Source organism: Amphiura filiformis, unplaced genomic scaffold, assembly GCF_039555335.1.
Source record: "Amphiura filiformis unplaced genomic scaffold, Afil_fr2py scaffold_332, whole genome shotgun sequence".
Lineage (NCBI taxonomy): Eukaryota > Metazoa > Echinodermata > Ophiuroidea > Amphilepidida > Amphiuridae > Amphiura > Amphiura filiformis.
In genome coordinates, this window is record NW_027305796.1 from 41,767 (window position 1) to 54,000 (window position 12,234).

At 38.0% G+C, this 12,234-nt stretch overlaps 1 protein-coding gene across 1 annotated transcript; it reads right to left on the bottom strand.

The window, feature by feature from the left end:
* Positions 1 to 423: 423 nt before the first annotated feature.
* On the bottom strand, positions 424 to 1,008 carry LOC140145499 (uncharacterized). Its single transcript, XM_072167210.1, has one exon. It carries the CDS (start codon positions 1,006 to 1,008, stop codon positions 424 to 426), a length of 585 nt encoding a protein of 194 aa, XP_072023311.1.
* Positions 1,009 to 12,234: the final 11,226 nt, after the last annotated feature.

The following is a 12,234-nucleotide window of genomic DNA, read 5'->3' on the forward strand; positions in this document are numbered from 1 at the left end:
TACCGAGTTCATGCGGTCGAATAACGTTCTGATCACACCCATTTTTTGGTGGAGAGGATGTTCTGATTTGAAATTAGGGTACTGATCAGTGTGCGTCGGTTTGCGGTACACTAATAGCTTAACTGATCCGTCTGGTTTCCTAAAAATGAGATTTGGCCATTTTTCTCTTCTTCAAAAGTGAATTTTATGCTCTCAGTTTGATCTATGGTGTTCAGATGGTCGGTTAAGTTTTGCACTTGTCCTTCTTTTACTATCTCTAGCACGTCGTCGACATAGCGCCGCGAATACCGTGGCTTAAACTTTAATGGGGCAGTCGCGATGGCCTGCTGCTCTAGGAATTCCATGAAAAAGTTGGCTATGATGGGGCTAACTGGGCTGCCCATCGCGGCACCAAAGCGTTGCCTATAAATGGTGCCCCGAAATTCAAAGTAGGTTGTTGCTAATACTGAATTCAAGCAGCTCAATTATGTCGTCGACTTCAAGTTTTGTGCGCTTCTTTAGGTCTTTATCCTCAATCAGTCTTTGTTTAACAATGCCGAGGGCTTCTTTGATAGGTGTATTTGTAAAAAGCGACACTACATCGTGGGAGTTAAAAATTTCATGTTCTTCAATGAAAACTCCACTGAGCTCTTCTGCTAAGTCTTTGGAATTTTTAACATGGTGCTCAGTGTTTCCGATGAGCGGATTGAGTAAGTCGGCTAGCGCTTTGGATGTTTGGTAACCAAGAGAGTCAGTGTAATCTACTATGGGTCTTACTGGATTACCCTGCTTATGAATCTTCGTAGTGCAATACAACCGAGGAGTATTGACCGTGGTGGGGTATAGGAGCCTATACTGCGCATAATCAATTTTCTTTTCCTTTTGAAGTCTCGAGAGGATGGCAATTAGATTGCGTTTGTACTTTGGAGTAGGGTCGGCTTTCAGGGTTTCATATGTCTTTTCATCTTTCAACATTTCATGCACTTTCTCCTCGTAATTTTCTTTGTCAAGTACAACTGATGGAATCATTTTTCTTTAATGAATTTATCGCCGCTCTCTCCTCTTTAGATATATTAAATAAAAATTCCTTTAAAAAAGGAATGTGGAGCCCAATGTGAGCTGGACGGGATATGGTGAATTCCATGGTGATTAGATTTGGTATTATAATGATTTTTTAGGCAAGAGTAGAAGATGATCAAATACGAGAGAAATGCTTCATGGAATGAAGCTTTCGTGTCAATTTGCGATTATGTGGGGTGGGAGTTCTGTTTGGGGGCCTAGTGAGGATATTGCTTTGGATATTGAATATTGTTGAATTTCGTTATGCAGGGCCTAGGGTATATGATGGATAACTAGAAGGCACAAATAAGTAAGCTTTCCCCTAGTCATCTATACACTCATTCTTGTCACACGACGAATTTCGACAAAGTCATGTAAACGTAATTTCATTTTTCACCCGACCTCCGTCCAGAAACAATCCTGAAATGTTGAAAACTTGGGGTCGGCGCACTCATGCCAGTTTATCCTAAGGTATACTCTGTGTCTTTTGTAGCCAACCATGTGGCTAAGAGAGGCTAGGAAATACTTAAACTAATACAAAACAATCATACCCTCCTTTCATATCAAACAATACCAAGAAATTGACAGGCCTGTTAAATCAAGGGTAAGATCGATCGTTATTCTTCATGAAACGGGCACAGCCCATTTTTATGTTATTAATTCTCCTAAAAATTAATTAATAAATAACAAAATTACGTCATAATTATGACTTTAAGTCGGCCATAGAACTCTATTTTAAACAGACAAAATAGCCATTGGGGTTTCTTTCACTTTACCTTGCTAGGAACCCTTCCCAGCAGTTAGGCATATTACAATAAATATCATTTTTGCAAATACACTTCTAACCTTCAACACAGTCATGTCTTCCGAATTTATTCCTTTCTCTGCTGACCAGAATTGATTTTCGTTAATTAATGTTTTTATCAGAGATAGTCACCACATATCTTTGGTCACAATCAGTAAGCAGTCGATTCAAGCACATAAACCAATTAATGATTTCATGATTGGTCAGTGGTTGTGTTGGTCAACTATAATTAATTGGTGTTGGTTTAAGGATTAGGTGCACCGTGTGCAATCACTATGGACCACAATGGCCTCATTGCAGTGGCATATTATCAATAACCTCAATTAAACAATCATAGTGCAAAATTTGACCTTAAGTTGCAAAGTATGAGTTTTTGTACTCACATTTTCAAAGGTCATTCAATGAATGCACAAATGTATTGGGGTTAAAGAACTGTGCCCTGATAGATGAGCATGTTGTAGATTCTTCACACTGTAAACAACTAGTTCATGTGCAAACATGTTCAAAACATACATAATTAGAATGGTCAAACGTCACCGTCTATCGGGTTCTAAGAGGCGGTAAGCTGGTTTAAACCATACAAAGGTCACGGGTTATTTGGTGTTTTTATAAGTCCATTAATTTTGTATTTTAAACAAAGAATATACACACATCATTTTATCCCGTGCATATCAGAAAACAATAATAAAATAAAATCCTAGCATATTGTGGTTTTATTTCTGAGCTGGGCATAATTTTAGCAAAACAATTAAGGAGTAAATCTAGCAAGAGTGAAATTAGAAGCTTTTCACAAAGTCATGCCTATATGTGGCCCCTCCATAGAGGGCGCCACAAAAAGAGACTAAGGAACACCGGAAACCACTCAAACTTGTTTGCCGGGAAAGTGGATCAGATGACCATATCAGTCATACCTGATTAAGTCCTCCGATGAGTAGGACGAAATATTGTAGTAAGTATTCACTTGGTTTTGTCAAACAAAAATCCAAAATGTTTATTGAGCAAACCTGATGAATCTATTCAACGGTATAAACTTGATGTGCGAAATTGGCAAAAAGTGACCCAACTCGGGCGATTTTACTCGGGCATAGCATTTGAACCTGAACTAGGAAAGACACCAAGTTAACTTTTTTGGTTAGCCAAGATATTACTTATTCTACTGCATATCACATGCATGACACCTTTTATTTTGTTCTGAAAAGTAAAATTGCAATTGCTAATCATGAAAGTCGATTTTACGCAATGCAAGGTTGATATGCGCGAAAATGTCAACATAAACTGGTTCTATTTTGGAAAAATCGCGTTCCTAGCGGCAAGTTTGCGTAAGAGTTGGCAACCAGCTTACTATTGTTATGGGTATGCTGAACTCGAATCTGTTGTCTGCCACGCAATATTTTGAGACTAGTATGACCTTTCCAAATGACCTCATTGGATCGCATAGGGGGCAAAAATTATTTTTATTCCAATAACACTTTCAAACAATGTCAAATTATTTTTCTGGCCCACGGATCCCAGAAATGTAATGCTTGTGCGTGTACGACCTATACTTGTGCATGGGTCAAAAGTCAAATTGCTTAAAATTTCGTAAAAGTTGAGGCAAATTATTCTCCTAGCTAAGAGGTTTCAGAAAAAGAATAATTTGGACTATCTGCGATGTCTAGTTAGCATGTTACACAGTAAAGAGTCAAAAGATATGTAGGATTCCATAGGATTCAATGAAATTTGTATTTATTTATCATCTATCTTCTGAACTTGACATCACAGATAGTAAAAACTATTATTTTCCTGAATCCCTTGAACTTGAACAGTTTGCATCAGTTTTTACGAAAATCGGAGCAACTTTAATTTTCATCCCCTCATTGACCTTGGACCTGTTGAGCCTCATAATTTGGTAAGTAGGCCCTATATGTCCTACGCGCAAACATGATACATTTTTGTGATTCTTAGACCCAGACAAATAATTTGACCCAGACATATTAATTTTTCTAAATAATACTTTTTGGTAAATTTGAAGCATGATTAATTTTTGCCCCCTATATGAACACGTAGGGGGTCTTTTTCAGGGTCACGGGGTTCCAATATTGCTTGGCAGACAAACATTTTTACGCTTTTACGCAAACTTGCCGCTTGATGCTTAACTAAGCACATATTTCCAAAATAGAACCAGACTAAAAGTGGCCCATCTCGTTTTCTGGCCGGTTTAGTTAATTGTGCATAACATTTGAGCCCAAACTTTGCTTGCATGTTTAGTAAATGACATCAATCGAAATATTTCATAAAAACAGATTTCATAAATGTCTTATGTGGGTAAAAATATCGTCATATGATGACGAGTAAAATTAATGACATTCGATTGTTCATCCATGGATTTCCAGTAAATTAAACTAACTAGGCGGTTACCCGTATATGGCGGTTCTCGGCTGTCGCGATTACCTGGCTGACGGTGACTGTATTCACCAAGTTTTATGCCCATAGGACAGTTTGTACTAATTTGACCCCAGATGACCCCTTGTGACCTCGAAATGACCATCCAAAATTTGGCTCTAAATGTTGACTGTACCCACCACGTTTCATGTCCATATGACAGTTTATAGTAATTTGACCTTCGATGACCCCTAAAAGGTGACTGTACCTACCAAGTTTCATGCGCATACGACATTTTTTACTAATTTGACCTCAGATGACCCCTGGGTGACCCCGGATGACCCCAAAATAACCTTCCAAAAATTTGACTATAAAAGTTGACTGTACCCACCAAGTTTCATGCCCATACAATAGTTTTTACTAATTTGACCTCAGATGACCCCTGGATGACCTCGGGTGATCTGTTCTGTCTGAGGTCCAGATGCACCCACCCACCAAGTTTGAGGAACGTGCGACCCCTAGTGTCCGAGAAAATAGGCGGAAAACAGTTTTTACTAATTTGACCTCAGATGACCCCTGGGTGACCTTGACCCACTAATCAATACAAACTTGTTCTGTCTTAGGTCAAGATGCACCTACCCACCAAGTTTCATGCCCATATGACAGTTTTTACTAATTTGACCCCTAGATGACCTCTGGTGACCTTGACCCACTAACCAATACAAACATGTTCTATCCCGGGTCAAGACGCACCCACCCGTCAAGTTTGAGGAACGTGCGACCCCCAGTCTCCGAGAAAAACAGTTTTTACTAATTTGACCCCTGTATGCACCTTGGGTGACCTTGACCCACTAACCAATACAAACTCGTTCTTCCTCATACCAAGCTGCACCCACCCACCAAGTTTGAGGAACGTGCGACCCCAGTCTCCGAGAAAAACAGTTTTTACTAATTTGACCCCTGGATGACCTTGGGTGACCTTGACCCACTAACCAATACAAACTCGTTCTTCCTCATACCAAGCTGCACCCACCCACCAAGTGTGAGGAACGTGCGACCCCCAGTCTCCGAGAAAAGAGGCGGACAGACAAACAGACACACAAACAAACAGATTGTGGTGAATTATAGTAAGATAGTGCTGCAGAATGGTGAAACCATTGTTAAAGTTTGGTGAAAAGTGTGAAATTTGGCTCAGATGTAGTATTCAGTCTGGTGAACAATTCTAGGGGGAGGGCCAAAAATATTTTTTCCAATATGGCCGCCATAGAGGTCATCAAATTCTTCCTCTCGGCATAATAATTCATAATAAGATGTAGGAAGTTTGCTTCCCAAGGTTACACCTTGGTCAGTCAATAATAGGTCTATGTAACGTTTGATATAGAGCTTTATGGTCTTGACCTATTTACCAGTGCAACCTTGGGAAGCAAATTTCCTACATACTGAGAGGAACAATTTGAGACCATTTTGATAACAGCAATTTATCAAATTTGACCACTGTAGAGGTCAAACCTTGACCTTTGACCTTTTTGCTTATAACTTGAGAACCGTACATCACAGATAGGTCAAACTATACTTTTTCTGAATCCTTGTGACCAGAGGAACACTTTAGCATGGTTTATAACTCAATTTGAACAACTTTGATTTTTTTCCCTGTATAAAGTTCGATGACCTCTACCCGCCATTTTGGAATTAATTTAATTTCGCCCTGGATCCAAATTTGTTAAGCATATCAAGAGCTACATCTGTGCCAATTTTGGGGCTTTTCACCAAAAAAAAATTTTCATATGAATAAATTGAATATGCCACTTGGAACTCGTACATAAAACTAACCAAGTTAAAGACAAATTAAAAACTTTCACTTGATAACACAAAAATAAATCGTGTGAATGAATTTAAATTCTTTGGTGTTATTGTTAATCAAAATCTGACCGCTGGAAGAATCATAAACGGTTCCAAAAAAAGTAAGCCCCCCAAGACATTTTGGTATAATCCAAAAATGGATTGATCAATTCTCTTGTTTTAAAGTTTGGAACATAGACTGATTAGTTATGCATCAAGTGAGTGGTTTTTGTTCCTACTTCTTATCATCTTCATTGCAAAATACAGCCATTTATGACATTTTCGGGCCCCAAAAGTTGCATTTTCAACATATTTTATGCTTCAATTTGCGTTTGACATTAATTGTTTCCCTTTTAGTGCGTAATTTAATCAAAATGGAGCATCTTTAATTTTATTAAATTTAAGCTTTTCCTGATTTAGGTGTCACACATTCAAAAGCTTTCAAAAACAGTTTTTATGGTTCAGTGCTCTAGCTTATTAATGTCTTTCAATAATGAACAGGCCTTCCTTCATGTAAGATGGCTTCCAAGCATCGTTCTTCTCTGCTGTTGGATGCTGCAGGATTTGCTAGAAAGTCCTTTAAGGTGGTGATGTCCCTCACTTGTTCGCTTGTAACAAGTTGAGTCTTAACGGCCACCAATATAAATGATTTTTGAACCATTCAAGGAATGACCGATGAATTAAGTATACTGGGATCCAGCATAAAAGATTTAACCAAAAATCTATTGGTCCATTGGATAAATTAATCAATGAACACAAGATTTATCATTGAAGTTACAGTTGTTCCTTTCTAATAAATTGTTAACTTTCTAATAACTTGTTAAATTTACGCATGTTAATGCATACAAAGAGTCAATTTTTTGAATTTAGAAAAGTGCATAAATATATGTATAAAATTTCATAAATGGCTCTATGATTTCTCACTAAAACCATAAAACATGTTTGAAATGTGTAAAAATTAAGTCATGAACATCTTAAGTTATTTTGATAAAAAAAATATATACATGTGTATACAGAAACATTCCTTTTTGATTAATTTGCTTTAAGGGGAAAGAGGTCTGAAACCAAAAGTGATGCATAAAAAAAGCCTATGTAGAAAAGTGCAACTTTTTTTGGCCGAAAATTTTATAAATGGCGAAATTTCACAGTGAAGATAAAGATAACAACAAAACCTCGTTCACTTGACGCATAACTTATAGTCTATGTTCCAAACTTTAAAACAGAGAATTGATCGAGTCGTTTTTGGATTATACCAAAATGTCTTAGGGGGGGGGGCTTACTTTTTTGGAGCTGTTTATAGATGAACTTGCGAAAAAGTGGCATTGGACTTTTGTATGAGGTCAAAAGATATCTTCCTGAAGCAGCACTGGTCCGTTTACATATGGTATTACCTGGCCTAATTTGTTCAATTTCGTTGCTATGTCATGGGAAGTTATAACAGGTTTTCTAGCTACTGAATTCTAAATTTGTTAATACGTTATGTTAATAATTATCAAAATCTTATTCAATTGTGGTCAATTTTCAACTTGAAAGTAAGCCCCACACTATGCCAACTCTTATTGCTTGAAATGTGTATTCTTTGGGCCCTTGTAAACAACCTATATAGTATCCCTGATGACCAATACGTTGCTGGCCCATGTTGAAATGTGTATTCTTTGGGCCCTTGTAAACAACCTAGTATCCCTGATGACCAATACGTTGCTGGCCCATGTTGAAATGTGTATTCTTTGGGCCGTTGTAAACAACCTAGTATCCCTGATGACCAATACGTTGCTGGCCTATGTTGAAATGTGTATTCTTTGGGCCCTTGTAAACAACCTAGTATCCCTGATGACCAATACGTTGCTGGCCCATGTTGACATGTGTATTCTTTGGGCCCTTGTAAACAACCTAGTATCCCTGATGCCCAATACGTTGCTGGCCTATGTTGAAATGTGTATTCTTTGGGCCCTTGTAAACAACCTAGTATCCCTGATGCCCAATACGTTGCTGGCCCATGTTGAAATGTGTATTCTTTGGGCTCTTGTAAACAACTTAGTATCCCTGATGCCCAATACGTTGCTGGCCCATGTTGAAATGTGTATTCTTTGGGCCGTTGTAAACAACCTAGTATCCCTGATGACCAATAAGTTGCTGGCCCATGTTGAAATGTGTATTCTTTGGGCCCTTGTAAACAACCTAGTATCCCTGATGACCAATACGTTGCTGGCCCATGTTGAAATGTGTGTATTCTTTGGGCCCTGGTAAACAACGTAGTATCCCTGATGACCAATACGTTGCTGGCCCATGTTGAAATGTGTATTCTTTGGGCCCTGGTAAAGAACCTAGTATCCCTGATGCCCAATACGTTGCTGGCCTATGTTGAAATGTGTATTCTTTGGGCCCTTGTAAACAACCTAGTATCCCTGATGACCAATACGTTGCTGGCCTATGTTGAAATATGTATTCTTTGGGCCCTTGTAAACAACCTAGTATCCCTGATGCCCAATACATTGCTGGCCTATGTTGAAATGTGTATTCTTTGGGCCGTTGTAAACAACCTAGTATCCCTGATGCCCAATACGTTGCTGGCCCATGTTGAAATGTGTATTCTTTTGGCCGTTGTAAACAACCTAGTATCCCTGATGCCCAATACGTTGCTGGCCCATGTTGAAATGTGTATTCTTTGGGCCCTTGTAAACAACCTAGTATCCCTGATGCCCAATACGTTGCTGGCCCATGTTGAAATGTGTATTCTTTGGGCCCTTGTAAACAACCTAGTATCCCTGATGCCCAATACGTTGCTGGCCTGTTGAAATGTGTATTCTTTGGGCCCTTGTAAACAACCTAGTATCCCTGATGCCCAATACGTTGCTGGCCCATGTTGAAATGTGTATTCTTTGGGCCGTTGTAAACAACCTAGTATCCCTGATGCCCAATACGTTGCTGGCCTGTTGAAATGTGTATTCTTTGGGCCCTTGTAAACAACCTAGTATCCCTGATGCCCAATACGTTGCTGGCCCATGTTGAAAAGTGTATTCTTTGGGCCCTTGTAAACAACCTAGTATCCCTGATGCCCAATACATTGCTGGCCTATGTTGAAATGTGTATTCTTTGGGCCGTTGTAAACAACCTAGTATCCCTGATGCCCAATACGTTGCTGGCCCATGTTGAAATGTGTATTCTTTGGGCCCTTGTAAACAACCTAGTATCCCTGATGCCCAATACGTTGCTGGCCTATGTTGAAATGTGTATTCTTTGGGCCGTTGTAAACAACCTAGTATCCCTGATGCCCAATACGTTGCTGGCCCATGTTGAAATGTGTATTCTTTGGGCCCTTGTAAACAACCTAGTATCCCTGATGCCCAATACGTTGCTGGCCTATGTTGAAATGTGTATTCTTTGGGCCCTTGTAAACAACCTCGTATCCCTGATGCCCAATACGTTGCTGGCCCATGTTGAAACGGGTATTCTTTGGGCCCTTGTAAACAACTTAGTATCCCTGATGACCAATACGTTGCTGGCCTATGTTGGAATGTGTATTCTTTGGGCCCTTGTAAACAACCTAGTATCCCTGATGCCCAATACGTTGCTGGCCCATGTTGAAATGTGTATTCTTTGGGCCGTTGTAAACAACCTAGTATCCCTGATGCCCAATACGTTGCTGGCCTAGCTATGTGCACTATATTTCTTCTATTTCATTCATGAACTAAGCTATTTGTATCCAGGCAGACATTAAACACAAAAGACAACAAGATTATTATAAAACTCAAAATATTTCATTTTATTAGAGTGGCAGTATTCCACGTACGTCACACAATTTCAAATTATAGACATCACAATTTTCGTGTACAAGTACACAATAAACTAATTTTGGCATACATGTACATAAGACATTTTCATGAAGAATATTGATCATTATAGGGTAGATTTTTGTTGGTGTATTTCAAAGGATGTAAACATCTACTCTAGATATTGTAAAATGCTAAAATGTAATTTTAAATGACTACGTGTATGCTATCCAATTCTGCCTTGTATTCCTATTAAATTTTAATGTTCTAGTATTACTCCTAAAGCACAACGTGACATTTGAAAGTTCAGCATGTCAACAATAAAAAAAAAACATACAGCAATCACAAAACTAAAAAATAATTGCATTCTTTCAGTCAATGGCAAGCTTAATGATTTGTAACGTCTTGTGTGACATGTTTTACCATTATACCTCAAAAACAAATTAACTTCTGGTACATGATCAGACAGAAGAAACGAACCACCTTATACGGGTAAATATTCATAATAATGACTAGTAGTAAGCATTCAGAAACAAATGTGTCTGGATTGGACTGGCTATAGTGGTGTATATCTATATCTACTTATATCTAGAGATATTACAATTTCATGTAATATGACCTATTTTGCCTTTGAAATAAACAGCTTTCAGCTTAAAGCCATAATTTACGATTTTATAATTTTTTTCAAACCTGATTTTTGCCATATTTGTAATGTTTACACATGTCCCAACTTACACATATGTGGTATTTCTATTATAGCCATACTTGTAACATTGATGACAATATGTGACCTGCTCCCACAAAATGAGCGAAAATTCACGAGTTGGTAGTTTTGAGACCTGGCAGCTGAGTTGATGTTCTTTATTTGGTCCACACATGTAGAAGCCAGTAGTGTGTCCTTTGTAAATGGCCATTGTGCCCCATTTACAAAGGACATACCACTGGTTTGCCTCATTCACAAAGACATACTACTGGCCTGTACAGGTGTGTATTAACCAAAGAACTCAGCTGCCTGAAGGTCTCAAAACTATCAACTTTACACTTTATTCCATGGGAGCAGGTCACATATGTAACCGATCACATTGAAATACAGCAGTTGTTGGGAACACTCATTTAAAGATTATAAAGAACATAACATCAAAATAATTTGTGTGAGATGACATTTTAAAGAAAAAAACCATAAGTTTTGCCTTCACAGTTGGCCTGATGATGTATCCAGGATAGGATGTGAAATCTTATTACCACTCAAATAAAAGCAAGTCCATTTGATTAAAAGTTAACATTTCTAACAAAAACATGCAGTTCTTTGACTTGGTTACCCAGCAAACACAAAATGTTTTACAGAAAAACATTCTGACATTGGCCTAATGTTATTAGGTGTTGACAATGTATTTGGATTTTGTCAAAAAACATTTTGCAATAACATTTTAACAACATTTTTAAATGTTGTTGAAATGTTTATTCACATTCACAAAAACGTTTACAATAAATAAATATATAAATTTCTGATTTATATAGCGCCTTTTTCCAGATCTTGAAGGATTGAAAGCGCTGTAATTTCACTGCCATGATGAATCATCACAATCAGATCGCATCAACTAGGCCAGTTGCAGCTGCACTTAGATTGTAACATTCATCAATATCTGTGCAGCTTCCCAAATTCCATTGGGTGAAGGAAGTTTTTGATAACCAAATAGTCCAGGAGCAGGATCCCACAGGGGGCCTAAATAAGGACTTGGTTCACCTTCCACTACATACAAGGTTTGACACCATAGGTAGTTAGTATGGACCCTCTAGATCACTGCTAGGTAGGTAGTGGACTCAAATTGTGGTATCACTTTTTTTTTACAGGTCATTTTATGTATGGACGTATAATCGCATAAATTCACCAAAAATAGGACAAAATTAAGGGGTAGGGGAAATATTAACTCCAAGAACTCAACTTTTACTCATAATAATGAATTTATTTTGGTATGAATATGTAGCTAATTGATTGTTCTAACTGCCTAGTATTATTTGAAAGCAAACCTAGGTTTCATTTGATCATGATTTGAAGTGGCCAGTCCATACACTAGTGAAAAATCAGATTTTTCACAACAATGCGTAGGGTGGGCGTTTTTGTGACATTGGCTTCAAATTTTACTATTGTGCCAATTTCTATTTTCAAAATTAATTAAGTTTCCATTTTTTAATTTTGTTTTTAATATGAATCATATCTAGGCAAACTTTGATGTTCTAGTTCAAATATTTATGTATGTGCATGTTTGCTTGCATGTTGGTTTGTGTTGTGTGGGTTTGGGGTAGGTGGGGGTGGGTATGTGGGGTGGGTACGGGGTGTGTATAGGGTTCAAGGTTGGGGTGTTTTACATGTCTTAATATGTCACTCGGCTGAACTATAAGTTCTATTCACAAAAATTTGTT

Excerpts from the sequence above, each read along its gene's own strand:
- LOC140145499 (XM_072167210.1), bottom strand. The coding sequence starts at position 1,008 with ATGATTCCATCAGTTGTACTTGACAAAGAAAATTACGAGGAGAAAGTG.